The sequence below is a fragment of the Lepidochelys kempii genome, chromosome 12 (genome assembly GCF_965140265.1).
Source record: "Lepidochelys kempii isolate rLepKem1 chromosome 12, rLepKem1.hap2, whole genome shotgun sequence".
NCBI classification, from domain to species: Eukaryota; Metazoa; Chordata; order Testudines; family Cheloniidae; genus Lepidochelys; species Lepidochelys kempii.
The window spans coordinates 16,411,640-16,434,909 of NC_133267.1; the positions used below are offsets into that span (position 1 = coordinate 16,411,640).

The 23,270-nt window shown below is 41.6% G+C and overlaps 1 protein-coding gene across 3 annotated transcripts in view; it reads right to left on the bottom strand.

Moving 5' to 3' along the window:
• Positions 1 to 11,420: 11,420 nt before the first annotated feature.
• Positions 11,421 to 23,270, bottom strand: part of HEATR3 (HEAT repeat containing 3) — a 39,897-nt gene continuing 28,047 nt past the window's right edge. For all 3 annotated transcript variants that reach the window (XM_073307671.1, XM_073307670.1, XM_073307669.1), the window contains exons 10-15: positions 19,162 to 19,244; positions 18,705 to 18,841; positions 15,835 to 15,923; positions 14,065 to 14,208; positions 13,788 to 13,964; positions 11,421 to 12,724 (exon numbers count right to left, since the gene is read on the bottom strand). In XM_073307671.1, coding sequence (XP_073163772.1) covers positions 12,602 to 12,724; positions 13,788 to 13,964; positions 14,065 to 14,208; positions 15,835 to 15,923; positions 18,705 to 18,841; positions 19,162 to 19,244 — 753 coding nt within the window. In that variant the 3' untranslated portion in view covers positions 11,421 to 12,601. The remainder of the gene's footprint in view (positions 12,725 to 13,787; positions 13,965 to 14,064; positions 14,209 to 15,834; positions 15,924 to 18,704; positions 18,842 to 19,161; positions 19,245 to 23,270) is intronic.

Here is a 23,270-nt window from a genome sequence, read left to right on the forward strand (position 1 = left end):
GTGAAGCATCAAAAACAAGGCTCAGGGTTACCGATTATAAAAATCTTAACTTGCAGTGGAAGGACAGGGCACGCTGTTCAGGTAGTCCGCAGGTGATGATGGGAACATATGAAGGATCTAAAAGTGACAGTAGTGGGGATGTATAGGACACACATTGAAAAGCATAGATAATCTTTACAAGGAAGATTTGGAAGAGGGCAGCAGGGTCTTCCACAGGGGAGCGAGAAGAAGGGCTACAGTTTGAAGATGAAAGATCAGCAGAAATCAAATGCAAAAGCTGCTGCCTCTGCAATCTGTCTTCCTCATTTGTGCCTTTAACATAGATTTGGGCCCTGGCCCACAGAGATATGGATGCAAATGTCATAGAGCAGTCTGAATGTACAAATAATTATTTTAATAGTACAGGGAAAATATGATCCTCTCTTTTGTATTGGTTGCCTCATGATTGTGACATACTAAAGATCTGCAGACTCAGGCCATTGTAGGGTTGCCAATGCAATTCACAAGGTAGCTCTTTTAGCTTGTATTGGGGCTCAAAGCTTACAAGTAGTAGTAATTTACAACTTGGATTAGAATGGCAGTCCAAGGGATCATGAAGGATCATTTTCACTCAGCAAAAGTGCTTTTTGGAAGGAAAAATTCAAGCAGCTCAAGTCTTGCAAGGACAAAGGGGAAATTTTACCAGATATTAGAGGGAAAGACTGAGGAAGGTAAAGGCTGGAGGGAGCAGACTACACTGCAGAACACACTATTCTGAAAGTAGTACATTTATTTTTTTTTTTTAGTGGTAACAGTAGTTGGTTTCATAGTAGCTCCTTGTCATGTTCTGGAACAGTGTTTCTTCTTCTGTGCTATCTAAATTAGGATACCTTTTCTTCTGTCTTCATACCTCAAAACCATGCTACTGTTCCACACACAAAACAGACAGATAAGGATGTTTCCACACAAATTACCAGTATGCAGGGGCAGCACTATTAAAACGGACTATTAAAAAACTCTCTTAAGTTTACTGTTACGGACCAATTCTGTGCTGAACTACACACCCACTCAAGTGATATTACTTCTGATTGAAACACCATTTATGATCAAACTTCTAAGACATAAGATAGAGTTCAGCATCTTTAACATCTGAATCGTGGGCACTTCTAGGAAATATTTGCATTGCTAAAGCAGGTCTCTCTAAACAACGGCTGAGGCCAAAGTGAGAACAGGGGTGCCACAACTTAAAATCCAAACTCCAGGCTCAGAAAACTCACACGCCTTGCTGCTCTTTAACCCCAAATGAACACAAGCTCACCTCAGAAAGGAGCACACTTTCATAGGGGTGATGGCGGCTCTTAAGAATTTAAAAACATGATTCAGCCATAGATTCACAGGAATGAATACATTTGATAAGTAAAATGAAAGCTTATGCGCTAATAAATTTGTTAGTCTCTAATGTGCCACACGTACTCCTGTTCTTCTTACTTCGGTTGATGTTCCTCCACCAACTAAGTGAAGAAGTATCTGAAAAGTAAATACCAAGCAGTGACAATTATGTGAATCAGAGAGAGAAAGAGAGAAGGGTGGGTGAATAAATGCAGAGATAAAAGAGATTAGAAGCAAGACATACATAAGACAATCTCAGGGACACAGACTCCAAACTCCTACCTCCGAAGTTAAAAAACATCTTTTTCAAGTGGTTAAAGCTTAACTTTGAGGCAAAGGAAGGGTTAAAGAGGCTGTAAATAATGCATTTAATACTAATTTCTTATAACAGTATATCTGAACAGAGCCTTATGGGATGAGGAACAGAAATTGCATGCACATTAATTAACCCCATATAGTAAAAGGCTTTAAACTTTTCAGTGCAATTCTGCCATGAGCTGTGACACAGACTAATCAAAACAAGGGAGTAACAATTCTAGATATTTTTCTTTCAGATATTATCCAAGCCAAACTGATTAAATATCATTCTGAAATTAACTGACGTATGGATGTAACTGCAAAACTGTTTTAACATTTAGTCCTGATAATGCAGTCATGTACAATATGGAAGACTGCTCACTGACTAAATGCCATGCTCAGAGAAGAAATAAACATAAACCCAAGTTAAACTGAGATGATAGGTACCCCAACTAACAATTTTCAATTATTAGAAGCAGCAAAGAGTCCTGTGGCACCTTATAGACTAACAGACGTATTGGAGCATAAGCTTTCGTGGGTGAATACCACTTCGTCGGAGGCATGAGAGTTTCATTAGCGTTTCCTTTTTCCACTCATATAAATTGGAAACATTATCTAATTTCCTTATTTTATCACAAGTCCAATCAATCAGTGGATTTTCAGTCTGGATATTTAATAGTAAGATTGCCTCTGAAAAGGCTGTCATTAAAGTTCACCAAGTGAACACTTGGCCTTCTTATATTTTATCATCTTTACAGTATTTCTAACATCAGTGACATTAGATATTCATCCAGCACCTCCCCTGCCTATTATTGTAAAATTAAATCAAACAGAACTAGATACATTTTACTTCTTTTTATTTGTGTCTAATGCTGTTAAATGACAGAAACCATCTTCAGCAGTCTGAAGAGGAAGTTACACACCAAATAACTGAAGTTCACCTATGAGATGGGCTTCTCTCTGGTCGTGAGCCCAGAACAATTGCTAACAGTTACTGCTGGTGCATGAAACCCCACCTGCATGGAAACCTCTGGGAGGCTAGGAAGGGGAATGGCTTCCAACTGCCTCAGCTCCTTTCCAACTAGTCTGTAAATTATATTCTAACAGAGAAAGGAGGAGGTGCAGATCAGTGGGAGCAACAGACACAGGAACATCACTTAGTAGTAATCTTTCAAAGAATTGCCTTCCCAGAGCCCCACCTTTGGGAGATTAGCAAAGAGTGCTAAATTTGAAGGTGGGTCAATGAGTAAACAATATAAAACTGCCCTTCCGACCTGAACACCAGACTTTGATGCCAAGACAAGGAGGGAGTGTTTTGTAAAATCTGAAAACAACAACATGGAGCTGATCTACATGTTATTGTACATGGAATGCGATTTTGATTAATTAATTAATTTTAACAGCTGGCCACGGAGACCTGCCATTAGCTGAATATGCCTGGAATCCTGATGCTGCAGCCACACCACCTAACCCATAACACTTCTGGATACTATCATGTTACAAACAATCTAGGAGTTTCTGAGTTCCTGAGGAATTCACTCCCGCCTAATAGCTTCTCTCTACTTACCAGGGGATCTAAGCGCAGCAATCAGTCCCGCAGGGGTCAATTTAGCAGGTCTAGTGAAGACCCGCTAAATCAACGACTGATCACTCTCCTGTTGACTTCAGTACTCCATCGGAACGAGAAGCAGAAGGTAAGTCGATGGGAGAGTCTCCCATTGACCCAGAGTGGTGCAGACACCGCAATTAGTCGACCTACGGTACATCGACTCCAGCTATGTTATTCACGTAACTTAGGTCGACTTAGGGCAGGTCTACACTACAGGGCTAAGAAAGAGCTAAGCACCTTGTTCACATCTGAGGTGTGTAACCTGACCTCCCTAGATGACCATGGGGTTTTGGGAATAATACTGGTAGGTTGTTTTGGCTCTGAAGGGAATGTTCATGGACCACAGGCAATTAACTTTTTGCTATCCTAGGGCCTGTAAGGGCCATGTTATTTTCCATGTCTAAGGGCTTTTACATAGTATGGACAGTTACCAAGGCTGATTTAGCATCCTACAGTTTAGGCCTATCAGATCTTACTTGTCAATGCCCTAAATATCCAGGGTACCAGCTCCTGAAGACAAAGCCTCTTAAGTTTGAAATGACCCTTTCTATCTTCACAGACTGTAGAAGACAGGACAGCGCAGGTCAGGCAAGAACTCAGTAACACTCTTCCCTCATGAATTTTTCAGGCTTAGCCATAATCAAGCCTTGAAAAGGCCACAACAGGCTGCTAGGCTTAAATGACAGAAAGATACTGAAAAAACAAAAACCTGAAAACCCAGTAACAGTTAAGCTAAGAACTGCAAAACCAAAACCTAGCACCAAGGGTATGGACAAAAATTAGGCAAGAATTTGCTGTCCATGCTATTGCAGCCAGCTGACCGTGGAAGAAACCAAGGCAGTTGGGGTTTCTGTATGCATGGAGCTCATCAACCAAAGTCCCTGGCAGAAAATGGGTCTGGGCTTGTGGCCAAAGTTGCATTATCTTAAAGGCTGGGGCCTATAAACAGATTCATAGATAAGGCTAGATGGGGCCACTGTGATGATCTCGAAGGTAAGATTTCTTACTCAATAATTTCCTTTCTGCTAGCAACATCTCCCATAATTCTGATACATATTGGCTATTTCCCTATCTGCGGATTCTGGAGGCAGTTCAAACCTATAGCACAGCCAATGCTAGCCAAGCCCCTCTTTTCTGGCCTGCTGCCACATGATTCATTACAAAACTGTGTAAAAAGTCATACAATGTGATTAGTAACAATAACTTCAATGCCAAGTAATAAATTATGTACAGTAGGCTATGGCCTACAAGTGTAACTACCAAATTAAATACTGTTCCTTGGCTATTAAGCCATCCAGAGAGGGTAGAATTGTGGAAGATACTGCCAGCAGGAAGGAAATTATCTGGTAAGAAATTTACCATTTTGCAAGCTCAGCATCTCCCACTATTATGATAGTTATGGGAAGCAGCAAGCACTGAACAGAAGTAGGGGTGGATAAGAAAAACAGAATGAGATAGGGAAGAGCCCTGTGATGTTTCTCAGGGCACCCAAAGCTGATGTTTCTCAGGGCACCTTGTTGCCACTGTCCTGTAGCCTGAGGGAATCTTGTCTGTGCCAGCTGAATGTTAACTCCCTAACACAACCAGCCTGTCAACCATTCAAGCACTCTCTTCTGAGCTATACCAGTCTTGACTGTTGACAAGAGATGCACCCTAGCTACAGAGTCCCTTCAAAGTGTCCCTTTGGTGTGTCCAGGCCCTGTTCAGAAGTCCCAGATCTTCTATTCTCAAAGGAACAATTCACTCCAGTTAGCCAGTTTTACCTTAGATCACCACTCCTGCATCACACACAACACCCGAGTTCAACCATAGTAAAACAAAAGGAAATGTATTTTAAGAATAGAGATTCAAACAGATTCTCACCCCAAACTTCACTAGTGTTTGCTGGCCCCAAGGAGCCAGGGCAGTCTTTCATGAAGCACCCCACTGTTTCAAGGTGCCTAATCAGCAAATGGCTCGAGTGTCTTTTTCCACCCCATGATATACTGACTCAGCCTTTTGTCCTTACTCACAGACAGGGCGATCCCCTCACTGTCATACTGTTCTTCTTCACTTCCAAGTGGTTTCCATGGGTTTAGTATATCTCTGATGTTTTTCCATTGACTCTACTGTGTTGTTGCAACAGTAGGCAATTAAACAATACATTATATAATCCCCTCCTGCTTGAACAGACCATCACCAAGACATACAACTCCCTGGTGACTCACTTGCACTCCAAGACCATGCAGGCATAATTGTCAAAATAGTTACATTATTCCTTAAATATTACCCATACACACATCTTGCAATGATTATGGGTATCAATAAGTTACAAGCTTTCAGCAGACCTCACATACTACCCTTCATGGATAAATACCATGAAAGTGGTGTAACAGGTGCAGTGAGTTTGTCAGGTCTGAGACAGGAGCTACTTGCAAAGAACAGTGAGCCTTCTGCCAGTTAGCACCAATGGGCCTGTGTCACAAGCCCCTAGAGTTAATTGCCCCAAATGAAAGTGCTATTACTAGATCACTGCCTGCAGCACCTTCTGCTAAAGGAGGTTTCTGCACAGGACAGAAAGGCCATTTTATAGTATCTAATAAAGGTGTTAACCGATCACCATGTTGCTGATCCACAGACTTCTGTGGTGGAACCGCAAGCTCTTTCTGCCCACAAGGTCGCCATAGATTTTGTGGTGTGTGCCTTGATGCCACCTAGTAGAGAAGCACCTAATGCTTTATATGCCTCGCAATGTATAGCTTGATCCATCTATCTAGTGAGAGCTTGGATACCCTGAGCCCTTGGCACTTTGAATGAAAGGAAACAAACAAGGAGCCTGGTCATTTTGTTGATTTGGTGTGCTTGACAGCTCTTCAGTGCTCTTCAAACATCTAAAATGTGTTACAGCTTTTCTGTTGGGGCTGTTGCTTTGGACAGAATGGAGGATGATCTCCTGTGAGGCATGGAAAAATTAATTCCCTGTGGGCAAGATCGATTCTGGGATTTTTAGCACCACCGTGTCATGGAACACACAGTGGGATTCCTGCATAGATAAGCTGCCAGTTCAGAGATTCGTGTAGCAGACGTGATGGCGACCAGAAAAATGGGTTTTTTAGGATAGGTAGACTGAAGATGTGTCAGTGACTCAAAAGGGTAAGTTGTTAGGGCTTTTAACACCAGTGGTAGGTCACACTAGGAAAGTTTGGTCTAATCACAGGTTTAGCCAGCCTGACTGCTCTAAGAAATCTGGATACCTGAGGGTTCTCTGTCAAGGAACCGGAGGTCTTATAAATAGGACGCTACTTACAGATGACATCTGATATGCTACGGAGCTGGGCTGAAATCCCTTGTCTATGGCTTCCTGAAGAAAAATCCAGGATAACTGGGATAGCAGGATCCATGGGATTTTGGGTGTTCTCAACACCATAAGCTAAACCTAGTCCAGATGGAGAAGTAGGCTGTTAGTGTAGAAGTTCGCCTGCAGGAGAGTAAAGTTCCAATCACTTTGGAAGACAGTCCGAGCTAACGCTTCCCTTTCAATAGCCAGGCTATTGGTTGTAGCCAGTCTTTGGATGGGTCTGGATGGAGGAACGGGCCTGGGTAAAAGATGTCTGGTCTCAACGGCAGCTGCAATGATAGTTCCAACGTCAGTTCAGAGAACCATGGTATCCTTAGCCAGTGCGGAATTCACACTATCGCCTTTGCTTCTTCTCACTTTATCCTCTGGATCACCCACCTTCCCCAGAAGGGGAACGGGCAGGCCTTGTGACCATCTGTGTGAAGAGGATCCCTTTCCAGGGATTTGGGGTCTGCTTCCACAGTGAAGTTCTTTACCCAGTTTTTCTTCTTATGATTGGCAACCTGGTCAGCTGCTGAAGACTGCACTCCTATGAAATCAGAGTGAAGACCCCCTGAATCAGACATCATTCGAGTTGTTGACTGCACCACCTGAGCCAGTCTGCCTTTTGTTTCAGCTCTCCTTTCATTTGTATTACTCTCATGGAAGGGAGAGTCCTCTCTGCCCATTCCATTATCTCCATCACTTGTGTGTGTAGTTACACTCCTTGTTCTCCCTTTGGTTGTTGATATACACCACAGTGATCCTGCTGCTGGATTGGACCAGAACACATTCACCCTTTAGGTAGCTCTGGAACATCTGTAGGGCTAGTTTGACAGCTCTGAGCTCCAACAGGATGCTGCTATGGTAACTTTCCCTGGGTTTCCAGGCACCTTGCACAGTTCCTGTGCCCCAGGTGCACTCCCCTTCCTGTCAGGCTGGCACTGATTGTACGTCCTGGTCTGGAAGGCCTATAGGAAGACCCTTGCAGATGTGCTGTGTGATTGTCCACCACTACAGAGAGATCAGCACCTAGTTCGCAACCATTACCATGCTTTCCAGTGACCAGTTCCATACTCTCAGGAAAAAGGCCTAAATGCACCTGATATGGGAACTTGCTCATGAGGTGATTCCTGAACACAAACACAAGAGGCCAAGTAGCTGCAGACAATGAGCTACAGTCAGCCTTGTACACTTTACCAACATGGATATCAGGTTCCGGATCTTGTGGAATCGACCAGTGATGGGTACACCTTTACCACAAAAGTGTCTATTTCCACTCCCATATGAGCTATTTTTGAGGAGTGAGTCAAGCAGCAATTCCTGGTGTTTATCACAAATCCATGTGCTTGAAGCAAATCTAGCATCTTGATTTTGGCACTGTGCAATATTAGTTGGGTTGGAGCTCTGATCAGGATGTCATCTAGGAAGGGATACAAGTGACTACCGTGAAATCTGAGCCTGCCTATCTTGGCAAAGACCCTGGAGGATGAAAATGCAAAATAGGATCATTTAGTATTGGTAGTGAACTGTGCCATATGCAAATCTGAGCTGTCTGTGGTGGCATGATTTTATGGGAATGTGGAGATATGCATCTGCTAAGTCCACAGAAATGAGGAAGTCCCTTGGGACAGGGATGCTAGTCTCTCCATCCCATTTTCTTCATCTAGTTGTTGAGCCATTTGAGATCCAGGATGGCTCTGATACCCATCACCCCCTATTTGCTTCTGGACAATGAAGAAAATGAAGCAGTCCTAAGAATCTTTCTTCTGAAGGAATCCTTACTATTGCTCCTATGTTCAGGAGATAAGAACAGAAGAACGGCCATGCTGGGTCAGACCAAAGGTCCATCTAGCCCAGTATCCTGTGTCCCGACAGTGGCCAATGCCAGGTGCCCCAGAGGGAATGAACAGAGCAGGTATCATGAAGTGATCCATCATCCATTCCCAGCTTCTGGCAAACAGAGGATAGGGACACCATCTCTGCCCATCCTAATAGCCATTGATGGACCTATCCTCCATGAACTTACCTAGTTCTTTTTGAACGCTGTTATAGTCTTGGCCTTTACAACATCCCCTGGCAAGGAGTTCCGCAGGTTGACTGTGTGTTGTGTGAAAAAATACTTCCTTTGTTTTAAACCTACTGCATATTAATTTCATTTGGTGACCTCTAGTTCTTGTGTTATGAAAAGGATGCGAGATTTTGTTTAACACCAACTCACATTGAATGGGGTCACTCAAGAAAGGGGATTGGATGAAAGAGAAATAGCACAGGGCCCTGAGTTCAAGGGAGTATTTACAACTCACTACCTCCCTCAGCCACCTGTCTGTGGTTGACTGAGACCATTCTCCTTACGGCAGGTCTATGCTACCACTTAAGTCAATCTAACTTATGTCGCTCAGGGATCTGAAAAAGACACCCACCTGAGCGATCCAAGTTAAAGCGACCGAAGTGCTGTCCACACTGGCACTATGCTGGCAGGAGACACTCTCCTGCTGACATAGCTTCTGCCTCTTGTGGAGGTGGAGTATTTATGCTGACGGGAAAGTGCTCTCCCGTCAGCATAGAGTGTCTTCACCAGATGTGCTTCAGCGGTGCAGCTGCACCAATGTAGCGCTGCTAGTGTAGACCTGCCCTGAGAAGTGGGAAATTCCACCTCCTAGATTCAGGCCTGGGAGGAGGCATGATCGTTTGTTGTCATAGTGGGCTCTTAAGAGACGGTGGATCCACTCTGGATTTTTCACTTGATCCCCAGTTCCAGGGATTTCACCAGTATACCTGCTCTCTTTCCTCTGGTACATTTGTGAGGCAGACGGAAGGAGCATCTTTGTCTGTTGCTGGGTTTGTCGTCCCTTCTCAAAGTAGTGAGTGGGAAGGGGAGGGGAACGACTGTTTCAGTTTAGCAGCTCTTTCTGCCACTATTTTGTCTAGTTTTTATCCAAAGAGGAGAAAGCCTGTGAATTTAGATGATCACAGAATTTGTTGGAGCAAACATCAACCTTCCAGGAGCAAAGCCAGATGTTGCATTTGGTTGATGAGTTGTATCCATGGCTCTGGATGAAAAATCACATTGCATGCATTGTGGCATCTGCCTCTAAAAGCTGTTGCTAGAGAAATTTTCTTAAGTGTAGACAGAAAATCAGGATAGTCTCTGTCCTTCATGGCTTTAGGGGTATCAAGCCAGGACACTGGCTTTTGCAAAGAACGTAGCCATCAGGGATGCTCTATGGATGGCCAAAGAAGCTGAAAAGACCATTCTGACAGTGGCTTCCACATTTCTATCAGTTGGATTTTTGGGAAAGAATCCCTTTCAAATGGGATTACCCTATATTTTGCTAGAGATACCACTACAGCATTGACCTTTGGCATGCTTATAATGGCATTTTTTCGCTCTTGCAACTTGTAATATCTAAGTGCATGCCTGCTTATGCATTTACTCTTATCCGGGTTTCCCATTCCTCTCTGATTACATCCACAAAGGATGGGTGCAGCAGGATTTCTGTCTCAAGCAAGGATTTACAAGGTAGGTATCTGCCTTTGGGCTTGTCCTCTAGTGCCTGCTCAGGCTGGATCTACACTGTGGATGCACGTGGTTTCAAACAGGAAGGTTAGACTAGATGACCTTTGCAGTCCCTTCTATCCCTAGGATTCTATGATCTCAGGGGGAAAAAAACTTTCGTTGCATCTTTTGAATGTCCTACTCAGAATCTGAACCCAAGAGCTCCCCTTCCTCAGTAGGGGATAAGGTGTCAGAGTCAGAGGAAAAATATCTTTTAGTTTTTATTATATCTTTTCTTTTCCTTTTTGTTCTGCTCAAAGTCTCCAGATTGGGCTTTTCTGTGCTGAAGTCATGGCTTCTTGAGTGGATGGGGGGAGGGAGAGGAGACAATACCCAACATGCCTACCCAATTCAGTGCAAGTGTCAACTGGCTGAGAACAGGCAGGGCATAATTAGTTTTCCAAAGAGCCTTTAAAAGCTGCCCTCACAAACAGAACACTGCTTGGATTTAGCTCCATATTTGCACAGCTCAATATCTGAATCAGAAGAGAGAGAAGAAAGAAAGGCTGCATGCTACTGCCAAACAAAATGGAAAGAAAGATCAAGAGCCAAGTGAACAGGCACTTGACTGCTTTTGCAGAAGCAGAAGATCTGGCAGAAGGCTGGAGAAGGGGCATGGATAGCATGGGTTGTGCTACTGCTTCTCACTGCCTGCAGAAACTGCAGACAGGAGGGGACTAGCACAGAGGTATCTGAGTTGTAGGATGCAGAATGATGACCTGCATAACACAGGTCTTTCCCGAATTAATTCCTGTTTGAACTAAAGCATTCTTGAAGAATACCACCAAGTTAATTTTTCAACACTAATTTCTCTAACTTTTACTGCAAAAAATATTTTATTAAGAAAAAGTCTGCTAGTTCACACTTTGTAAATATACAAATCATTCCTGTGGACAAACTCAACATTGTCCAAAAAAGAAAACCACACAGAAGCCATTAATAAAATCTCCTCTTCCAGAGAAATTAATATATTTTTTCTTCTCCTCACTGGGACTAGGACACTGAACAATAAAGCAAAATACATCCATTCCTGGAATCTGGTAAAAACTCCTCGGCTGACAGGGGTAAAAATCTGATCATTAGAGTTAAAATATTTAGTATTTAGAAGAATCCATTTTAGTGTTAGCTACTAAAATCTCTGTGGACTGGCACAATAGCATCAGAACACTAAAGTCTTCAAATATTCCGTTTCAATCATTCAACAAGGCTTAACAGGCAAGCTCTAAAAATACCCCCCCACCCTCCAAAAATTTTATACAATATTTGACATCTTTAAAGTGTTCAATTCTTCCCAATTTTATTGGTCTTTGAATCTCGCCCCACCTCACATAATGAATAAAACTGATTGGTTTTTAGATGTAATGTCTGCATTCCCAGTTCTCCAAAGCCACACACACATACATCCCCTAAACTTATTTTTCTACATCATGTATTTGAGATACTTTCGTTTTCATGAATTAAACAAATACATTTGAAGAAATTAATAAAAAATTTTCATATATAAAAGTCCATCTTTGTCTTTATGCATCCATAATCAGTGACACTTCTTCAAAAATAGGTAATGTATTTTACAGGCATTTCAGTTTAAAATCTCCAACAAACACATTTGAGTAGATATCAGTTCAACAATTTTTATAAAAATCTTTTTTATATCACATTTCAGTACAAAAATAGCTGTATTTTTATTAGGTGTATTACTTTCCCGAATCCAAACTTTACCTTAATGTAGGATCTACAGAAGGGAAGTAAAGCCTATTGAACTGATTTTCAGAAAGCTGAACATCCACAAAATGAAGTAAAAATCAGGCCAAATATCTTTTGCGGGTTTCTTCTAAACTAACTTCCACAATAATTACCTGTCATATAAGAATTTATTATGCTGGATGAAAGTGAATTTGACATAGCTGCTTCTTTGATAAGCCTCGGAGGACAAAAAAAAGTCCAAATGCTCATCACAATCTATGTACTTATCATACTTTGCTCAGGAAACTTGCCAAAGCTGCCCTTTCAATTTTGAACACAGCTGACAGTACACATTAACTTTCTTAGGCATTTAGCCGCTACTTAGATCATCTGAAAAAAAAATCTCGGCTTTTTATGGGTTTTCTCAACTTTGTAGGTAACTGTGATTTTATTTTTTTAACTAATTCCTTGTGGTATAATTTTGTGCCAGGGTATATGAAGGTTTCCACACAATGAGAGTAAACTGTATTTACATATCTCAAGATTGCAACACCATTTCTTACAAGCATTAACATGAAATTTCAAAGTAATGCAATACTTTAATATGCTGAATCCAGCTTTAATATTGCATCTTCCCAGAGAGTATAAAATATACATAATGTAAGAAATGCAATGTTAACATAAAAACAACTCCCTCTCCCCAAAATCCTAGAATTCAAAACTTACATATTTGACAATCAATAAAGAAAACCTTAATTTAAAGTCTGTTTCAAGTAGTCTTTTCCCCCCCTAATTTCTCTTGATAGGCAATGAATCTTCTCAAATTCATTTTCACATTGTCAAGAACACACAACTGATCTGTACTGTACTGTCCTTTTCCTTCTTTCCGCATCTGCAATAAAAAAAAAAAATTATACACACACACACCCCCATAATTGAGAAGGCAGCTTTTCAGATTAGGACAGCCAAGCACTCCTCTGATACCCTCTGGCAGGATATGATGCTCCTGCCTTTCAATTATTCAAAAACAGTAAATTCACAGCACATCATTGCCAGATATCTGACCAGTACTATTATTGGTATCCGACTTCAGAGTTAAATCTGTATTTATGTATAAACATGTATTTATCCTCTGTAGATATTTTAGGGAAAACACCTAGCACTGCACTCAGAAATAAAATGAAGTGCAGAACACCCACACATTTAATGAAGGGTCAATTGGTGGAGTATGACAGCCGCGAATTTGTTGTGCCCTAGAATGATGGGCTAAAAGATATTAGGCCATCCAGCAATAAACTATAGAAATAAAAAGGTATCTATTTTAAAAGTATATTGGAGCTTTTAGCCTACTGGGTGTCACCTGGCTAAAGTAACACAATGCTTTGAAAATTTACCCCCTTTTAAAGGAAAAAAATAATAATTTGAGAGATCGGAAGTTTCATTTGTATAATTTCACTTACAAGTAAAGGATTCTGGTTAAGACTATCTTAACTAAGCAGCAACAGGATAAATATATACACATCTGGACACCCATGCAAATTAAAACAAGAAGTCAAACTAGTTTCAGAAGAGGATTTCCTCTCTCCTCTCTAAAGGTTAACCATGTTTGGCCCTCTCTACCCATGGAGGAATTGGCAGAATCAACTTACCAGAATTTCAGAAAAAGATCGACAATAACTTAGACACCAAAGGTGCCTCGTAGTAAATATGGGATTATTTCTTTATACCCCTGGTTAAATTGATGGTCAAGAAAGGAACTCTTCTTTCCATCTAAAACATACTAACAGTAAGTGAGGTTTGTTTTTGTGCTCTCTTCTATGCACTGAATTGTTTAAAATCATGTGGGCATATTTCACATAAAATTCCTGGTAGTACAAGCAGCTAAACTAATCTCAAGTGTTAACTTGCACTGTGTTTTGAGGCCTTGGACTGGTTACTATTTGTGAGATGCCTACCCTCATTTTGAAGACTGGCTGGAATTCTTTCAGTGCAGGGAGCAATTTAATCTGAACTGCTGCTTTTTCAGCCTCTTTCCCATCTGCAAAAACATCAAAGAGAGCATCCAGAGCTTCTCCGGCTACCACAAGAGAAGAATCCTTCATAGCAACCTCAAGAAGAAATTTACCAATCATCTGAAAAGAGACACTTATTTTTAAAAACATGGCATTATAAAACAATGGCAAGTAATTTCCACTAAAGCAGTTTAGGGGTTGCTACCAAGGTATTTTTTACCTTTAGTGTTTCAGCTGTATCTTCTACTTTTGCCAGCACGCTGCCAGCAATTCCCAGGATGCTAACTACATTTACTCTAACACTGATATTACTGCTATGAATACCTGCTTCACATAAAGTCATCAGCTGCTCAGGAGTCATACACTATTTAAAAAAAAGGGAAGAAAAGTAAATGTCAGACAAATTTAAATTTCCAGAGAAACACTATTTCAAAGAAAAATCTTTAGGTCATTTGCGTCTATATAAGACAGACAAACCTATAGCAGATAAGTAGCATCAGTATATTATGAAAAAAGTTAAGACTGAAGATGGAATCAGCATGGAGATTATTAAACTATCCTTTTACTCCTTCAGGAGTTTCCTCCAGAAAGGCTTGAGACTCATTGTCATGTCTCTGTAGGTAAAAAGCCCTAAACCAAAAGCCACATATTTACCTGAAATATTTGAATAACTCCTTCTAAGCCATTAATAAACATTACAGAAACTCTTTATTCATAAATTCATAGCATTTAAAGCCAGAAAGGACCATTAAGTCATCTAGTCTGACAAGAATATCACATTTCCCCCAGTAACCGCTATAATGAACCAATAACTTGTACGGTTAAAGTACATCTTTTAGAAAGGCATACAGCCTTGAAGCTATCAAGCAAGAAAGAATCCACCACTAGCCTTGGTAGTTTAGCACACAAAAATTAAAAACTGTGGCTGCTGCACAGACAGATACAGCTTCGGTTTTACATTTGTTTTTGAAAAAGTTAGCCCAACTGTTTTTCTTTAAATATGTATATGAAATAACCACCAGGCTCAGAATTAGCGTGAAAGGTTTCTTCTAGGACAGGGGTGGGCAAACTACGGCCCAGGGTCCACATCCGGCCCATCAAGACCTTTTAATCCAGTCCTCGAGGTCCTGCTGGGAAGCTGGGTCAGGGGCTTGCCCTGCTCCGCACGTGCCGTGGCTCCGTGCGGCTCCTGGGAAGCGGCCGGCATGTCCCCCCTCCGGCTCCTACACACAGGGGTAGCCAGAGGGCTCCGCATACCGCCCCCACCCCCACAGCTCCCATAGGCTGGGAACCATGGCCAATGAGAACTGTGGGGGCAGCGCCTGCAGACAGGCCAACACGCAGACCCACCTGGCTGCGCCTCAGCATAGGAGCCAACGGGGGGACATGCCGCCGCTTCTGGGAGCTGCTTGAGGTATGGCCATCTGAAGCCTGCACCCCTGATCCCCAACCCTGATCCCCCTCCTGCTCTCCAAAACCCTCAATCCCAGCCCAGAGCCCCCTCCTGTACTCCAAAGCCCTCATCCATGGCCCCACATCAAAGCCTGCACCTCCAGCTGGAGCCCTCATCCGCCCGCCTCCCCCGCACTCCAACCTCCTGCCCAAGACCAGAGCCTCCTCCCGCACCCTAATCTCCTCATCCTCTCCCCACCTCCCAATTTTGTGAGCATTCATAGCCCGCCATACAATTTCCATACCCAGATGTGGCCCTCAGGCCTAAAAGTTTGCCCACCCCTGCTGCAGGAGCATATTATTTTCAGCAAACCTTATTTATCTATGAGAAAAATTAGGATGAATTTTGTTAAACCTACAATTCCAGCAGTGTTAATAAGCATTGTCACAATGCTTAAAGCATTAAACATCAAGTTACAAGAATCTAGCACTCTTTAAAGATTGGTTTGTTTTCAAAACCATTCAAGTACAATCTGATGTAAATTTACTGTACCTCAATCTACCAGAATGCCCAACGTTTGGTAGAAAAATCTCTCACCTGAGATATATTCTTTGATGCCATTGTTTGCAAGAGAGCCCTCATAGCACTAGTTATGGCTTCCAGGAATTCAGTGTGTGTAGGAAATTCTGTTCAAAAATAAACACAAAGCCAAAGAGTCAGAACAAACTTCAAATCATTTTAAAGACTTTCTGCACTGAGAGCAGAGAAAAATTTCCTTCTATTCCACATCTATTGGTGCTGCTCTATGTTAAAACCTAGATTTTCAGAAACTGGGCCTCTAGCTTTGTAGGTGGAAACTGCCAACAATTTCATGTTCATACACCTCTACCCCGGTATAATGCAACCCGATATAACGCGGGTTCGCATACAACGCGGTAAAGCTCCAACACGCTGCTCTGAGCAGTGTGTTAAGGGTTCCGGGCCGGGACGTTGGATAAGGGGCAGAGGTCTTGGGGGCGGTCAGGGGCTCTCCCCCCAGGGCCTGGGAGGCAGGAGCTGTGGGAGGGAGGGGGCACTTTTGAGTGGCCCGGAAGATTACCCGAGGGCTGGGAGTAGCCTGCTCTGCTTCCCTCGCCCCGGCCCCAGCCGTGTCGCTCAGGGGAGGGGGCTTGGGGGAAGGGATTCCCCCCACACTCACCGGTAGCAGCGGAAGCGGAGCAGCCTGGCCCAAGCCAGCTCCACTCCGCCAGTTCCCAGTGTGGCACTCCGCTTCCCACCACAGGTGAATGCGGGACCTTTCCCCAACTGCCCCCTCCCCCGCAGTGACATGGCTGGGGCAAGGAAAACGGAGCAGGCTGGGGCTGCGTCGCTCCGCTTCCCGCTGCCGGTGAGTGCGGAGGGCGTCCTTTCCCCAACCTCCCCGCGCTCACCAGTGGCAGGAAGCGGAGCGCCACGGCTGGGACGTGGCGGAGTGGAGTGGGCTGGGGCCGTGTTGCTCCGCTTCCCGGGGCTGCCGGTGAGTGCCTGTCACGGGGCAGGAGGTGTGGATAGGGGTTGGAGCAGTCAGGGGACGGGGGGGGGTACGATCGGGTCCTGGGGGTGATTAGGGATGGGGGTCTCTGGAGAGGGCAGTCAGGGAACAAAGAACAGGTGGGGCCAAAGCAAGTTCCATATAACGCAGTCTCACCTATAACGCGGTGAGATTTTTTGTCTCCCGAGGACAGTGTTATATCGGGGTAGAAGTGTATTTGTACCTACAACTTATGCCACAGATGTCTAAAGTCCTAGTTTTCCCAAACAATCCAGGACTAGAACTTCTAAGTGACATAAAATATAGGTGTACAATTATGCATGCAAAAAGAGAGGCCTATTTAAGGCCAAACTGAAAATTTAGCACAAGTGTCCCACAACAATATTTCAGATCATAAGCCCCACTGGAGCACTAAGAGGAGCACTGCAAAGGAGCTAAGGGCGTATTTTAAAACTCAATTCCTAGCTCTCTTAAGCAGATTTATAAGACATCCAGTCTTTTCCCTGGGACTCTGAGCTCCAACATGCACCCAGAATATTAATATCTCCCCAGTTAACGTACAGAACACGTTTGTTCACCTGTTAGTTTCCCCCTGGCATGCAGTAAACCCTGGAAACCTAAGACTCAAACTGTGCCCACAAAATTTTGAATATTCAACTGTTCCCCAATACCAACCATCTTCTTGCGTGCATATTGTTCTGTATTTTAACACTTTTCATTCTCCCCTAATGTGCTTTTGTTGCTATTTACAGGCTTTTGCAAGAGTAAAAACCTGCTGTGGCACCTTACAGATTCCTATCCCAGTTAGGAGACTAGAGCTTTGAACAGCTACTTATACCAGTAGTCCACATAATTCACTACAGTGTTTCTAGGCCTGTCAACAATAATTGTGTGTTAGCATGATTATCTGCTACAGCTAGGAGCATCTGTCATCAGAGACTCTTATCCACAGCAGAGAATCATGGGCTAATGTTGTTCTTGTAGTGTAGATGGGCCCTTAAACTATTAATTTCCAGCATGCTTGCTTATCGGCTGGTCACCTCTCAATCTGAAAGCAGCATTAGTAACTGGAAAATCTTCACAATATCTCTCAGTGGAATTAACACAGAAGCTTTTTAGAGACAGGGATAAGTTTGCTACTCCACAACAGTGCTGTTTTAAAAGAACATTGTCCAACAGGTTTATCATCTTCATTCAAATTAAATCATCATCATTCCAGGAAATTTGATAAGCAGCTTTGATGTTTAGTCCTAAACGTAAAATGTTTGGGGCAGATGATTAAATTTATTAGAGATATACATTTTCAAGAGTGGTACACAAAAAATACACACATAACTTATGCCCTGGAGAAAGAGAGGCCTGTTATATTTCCTATTTTGATAAGTATGCAAATACTAGAGTTTGTTTCAGCTTTGGAAATCACTTTGGGACTAGCTTCCTGTGGTGCCTAACCTGAATTATAATGCTGGTGACATGTCATTTCAGAGAAGTGAATTCTCGCAAATTCAGATTTGTTCAGACATACTCGGGAGAAGTCCTGTTCTCCCTGACAATAGCTTGCCTTATGTGATCAATGGAAAAAACTGTCACCATCACAGGTAGTGATGACCAAATACAGATGATGTGGTTTCACATTAGGATGGGGCTCCCTCACAGGTTAAGTCACTTTATAGTTTAGTGCTTGCATATACTACACACTCCAAAAACTTTATTTGATCAGAGCTTTCCTGGGTAAATAGATTACGTGGGGTTTAGATAGCTTTGGTGCATGGCAGCATATTCCCAACATCAGGTTTTCTTGCATTTGGAAAGAAGTGCGGAGGGGATTAGTAATAAACTAGTATTAAATTAAATGCTATGTATAAAATGTATTTATAATAGAAGCAATCAAACTCTTCTGAGTTAAGTTTCTTTATCACTATGGCCTTAAACTTACCTGGTTGAGAAAAAACTAGCTGGGAGAGGTGCTGTGCAAGTGACTGAAGTGTTGAAGCTCCTCCAAGACAATCCACATCTGATACGAACAAAATGCTATGGAGACACATTAGAGCTCTGCACTGTACTGTGTTCATTCTGGAACAAAGTAAATAAAAGAAATATGCCTATTGAGGCTCTATTAATTAAAAAACTACCAATATAAACAAAGAATTTTAATTTAATTATGCAATGTTGAGGTGGGGTATAATTTACCTGGGGATCACAAAGTATCTACATGTAAATATTTGTATCTTGTTATTAAAACAATGTAGCAGACTTGTAAGGTCCAGTTCTCTAGGGTGACCCAAGATGAACCACACAAAATATCAATGTTTGTGGTACAAAAGATCTTGAAACTGAATATCTAGTGTTACATTAATACACTGAAAATGTAAAAAAGTCAAAGAAATTCCTACTTTCTAATTAATGGCTTCCAAGATGGACTGTGCATACAGATGTCTACAGCAACGCTGTTCGGAAAAGCTGTTTTTTCAAGAATCTGGAAAAAAAAAAGTTCAGCAACAGGTTTTTTCGGGGTGAAGGACAGTTTAATGTTAGCTATTTCTTTCAGAGAAGCAGTCGTGTTAGTCTGTATCCGCAAAAAGAACAGGAGTACTTGTGGCACCTTAGAGACTAACAAATTTATTACAGCATAAGCTTTCGTTGACTACAGCCCACTTCATTGGATGCATAGATTGGAACATAGAGTAAGGAGATACATATGTACATACAGAGAAGGTGGAAGTTGCCATACAGAGTGTAAGAGGCTAATTAATTAAGATGAGCTATTATCAGCAGGAAGAAAAATACTTTTGCAGTGATAATCAAGATGGCCCATTTAGACAGTTGACAAGAAGGTGAGAGGATACTTAACTTAGGGAAATAGATTCAATATGTGTATTTCTTTGTTGATCACTCAGCAGAAACATTAACCTACATATTTATCCCACAATCCCAAACGACCTCCAGCGCTTCCCCAGATGTCAAAAACTCCAACCATGATTCACTCAACTCCCAGAATCTCCAGCTTCTCTCCTGACAACTTCTACAATGAAGTTATGCCCTGGGTTTCGCATAATATAAATATTTTTTATATTAAATTACATTATAAATTACTTGTTTCCATATTTAATCAAAAACCTCTTTAAACAATTTAAAATAAATATGCTGCATAATTTCCACAATGCTGCAGAATCCACGGATCTTGCCAGATATTTTAGGTTCAGTTTGACAGAGTACACAGTTTATCTTATGTAGACACCCGCTTTGTTCTCAATTCTAGCACACTGCCAAACTACTACTACTACTACAAGATGAGGCATGTTACCTTGGCAACTCACAATTAAGAATGAGCAAGGCACTTTACAAATAAACAACCCATAACTTTTGCCAATCCCTCATACCAAGTTTTTAAGGTTAAAAAGTTGAGGTAAGATTCCCGCAGCTGAAAAGGCAGAAAGATCAACAGGAAGATCTCTGGAGGGTTCTCTGGTTATTCACACAAAGAACTCTGTAGCAAGGAGGGAGCAAATCAGACTATCAAAGAATGACAGAAAAGGCTTAAAAAACCCAAAAAACAGATGTTACTCAGATCCTCCAGTGTCATTCTGGATCCTTGTCTGAAAGAAATCAAACTACTTCACCGACACAGTTAGATGAAGCATCTTTATGTTAACACCAATCCCTAATGGCAGAGTTCCCAATATGACTTCATAGTACATACTATCACTGAACAAAATGTTTGGAAGTTTGATCTTTTTATTACAAAGGAACACACCTTCAATGTGAAATCAGTCAATTTTTTTTTTAAATGTACTCAAACTTGTCTCAGATTTTACACCTAACTTGAAGTTCCCCTTTGAATTTTTGTTATTTTACAGTCCCATTTTCTTATTTTAAAAAATGTTTTCCTCTTCCCTGTCACTGCATGAAAAACCTATACACCCAGAGGAAACTCACCTGACTTTACACAGAAAAAGCAAGAGTGACTAAGCAAAAAAAACCCAAAACACTGTCAAATAAAGCAAACAAACTAAAACGAATATTTTTCTCATGCTGCCAGTTACAGTTATCTGAGTTGTTACTTGTAAAAGTAGCAGGTGAAATATTTTTCCAGGAACATGATATTTTAAGTTGGTGTCCTTTTAAGTACTGGAGGATTAAAGTTATTTTTCCTGGGATGCATCAGTTGTAAAGATGAATTTGAAACAAGTTTTAACAACCCAAATCTCTTAACCTGTTAACAAAATACGGTGTATTTTTGAGAAGGATCCACGTATATGTACGTATATTTTAAAATAAACAGTAAGAGTCATGGCTCTGCTTCTGTTAAAGTGGCCTAGAGAGCAAAAGCAAAAATTGTCCTAACCACAGAAACCGGTGCTGAGATTGGGGCAGGGAAGGGTAGGAATAAAAATAACTAGATTCATAGCTTCCAAGGGCAGAAAGGATCACCATGATCATCATCTGACTTCCTGTTAACAGGCCACTGAACTTCCCTAAAATAATTCCCAGAGCTTATCTTTCAGAAAAACATCCAATCATGATTTTTAAATTGCCAGGGATGGAGAATCCACCAAGACCCTTGGTAAATTGTTCCACTGGTTGATAAACTATACGTAAAAATTTATTCCTTATTTCCAGTCTGAATTTGTCTAGCTTCATCTTCCAGTCATGGGAACGGGTTATGTCTTTCTCTGCTAGGCTGAAGAGCCCATGATCAAATATTTGATTCCCACGTAGGTACTTATAAACTGTAATCTAGTCATCCCTTAACCTCGTCTTTTTTAAACTAAATAGATTGAGCTCTTTGAGTCTATCACTACACAAGGCATGTTTTCAAAACCTTTAATCATTCTTGTGCCCCTTCTCTTAACCCTTTCCAATTTATCAACATCCTTCTGGAATTGTGGACATAGTATGACAGTACAATCACACCAATGCCAAATACAGCGGTAAAATAACCTCTCTGCTTCTACTTGAGATTCCCATTTATGCATCCAAGGACTGCACTAGCCTTTTTGGCCACAAGGTCACATTGGGAGCTCATGTTCAACTGATTATCCACCACAACCTCCAAATCTTTTTTCAGTCATTGCTTCCCAATAGAGTCCCCCATCCTGTAAGTATGGCTTACATTCTTTGTTACTAGACGTATACATTTACATTTAGCCGTACTAAAATGTTAATTGCTTGCTTGCGCCCAGTTTACCAAGCAATCCAGATTGCTCTCTATCAGCGATTTGTCATCTTCATTATTTACCACTCCCCCAATTTTTGGGTCACCTGAAAACTTTCAGTGATTTTATGTTTTCTTCCAGGCTATTAATAAAAATGTAAAATAGTTTAGGACCAAGAATCGATCCCTGCACGACCCCACTAGAAACATACCCGCTCAATAACGATTCCCCATTTACCATTATATTTTGAGACCTATCAGTTAGCCAGCTTCCACTGCATTTAATATGTACCATGTTAATTTTATATTGTTTTAATTTTAAAACAAAATGTTATATAGTACCAAATCAAATGCCTTACAAAAGTCTATTACGGCAACACAGTTACCTTTATCAACCAAACTTGCAATCTCATCCATAAAAGATATCAAGTTAGTAGCACAGGATCTATTTGCCATAAACCCATGTTGATTAGCATGAATTATATCACCCTCCTTTAATTCTTTTTTAATTGACCCATATCATCCACTCCATTATCTTGCCCAGAATCAATGTCAGACTGAGTGGCCAATAATTACCTAGAATGTCCCTTTTACCCTTTTTAAATACTGGCACCGTATTTGGCACATCTTCAATACTGCGAGCAGATCTGGTCGCCCCATCTCAAAAATGATATATTGGAATTGGAAAAGGTACAGAAAAGGGCAACAAAAACAATTAGGGGTATGGAACAGCTTCCATATGAGGAGAGATTAATAAGACTGGGACTTTTCAGCTTGGAAAAGAGACGACTAAGGGGGGATATGATAGAGGGCTACAAAAGCATGACTGATGTGGAGAAAGTAAATAAGAAAGTGTTATTTACTCTCTTTCATCACACAAGAACTAGAGGTCACCAAAACAAAAATTAGGAAGCAGGTTTAAAATGAACAAAAGGAAGTATTTCTACACAGTCAACCTGTGGAACTCCTTGCCAGAGGATGTTGTGAAGGCCAAGATTATAACAAGGTTCAAAAAGAACTAGATAGGTTCATGGAGGATAGGTGCATTAATGGCTATTAGCCACGATGGGCAGGGATGCAAAACCATGCTCTGAAGTGTCCCTAGCCTCTGTTTGTCAGAAGTGGGGAATGCATCACTTGATGATTACCTGTTCTGTTCATTTCTTCTGAAGCACTTGGCATTGGCCACTGTCGGAAGACAGGATACTGGGCTAGATGGATCATTGGTCTGACCCAGTATGGCCGTACTTATGTTCTTAAATCACAAAGTTAGCTTTCTTCCAGTCTTCTGGAACTTCCCCAGCATTCCAAGACCTAAAATCAATGTTAATGGTTCTGCAAGCTCCT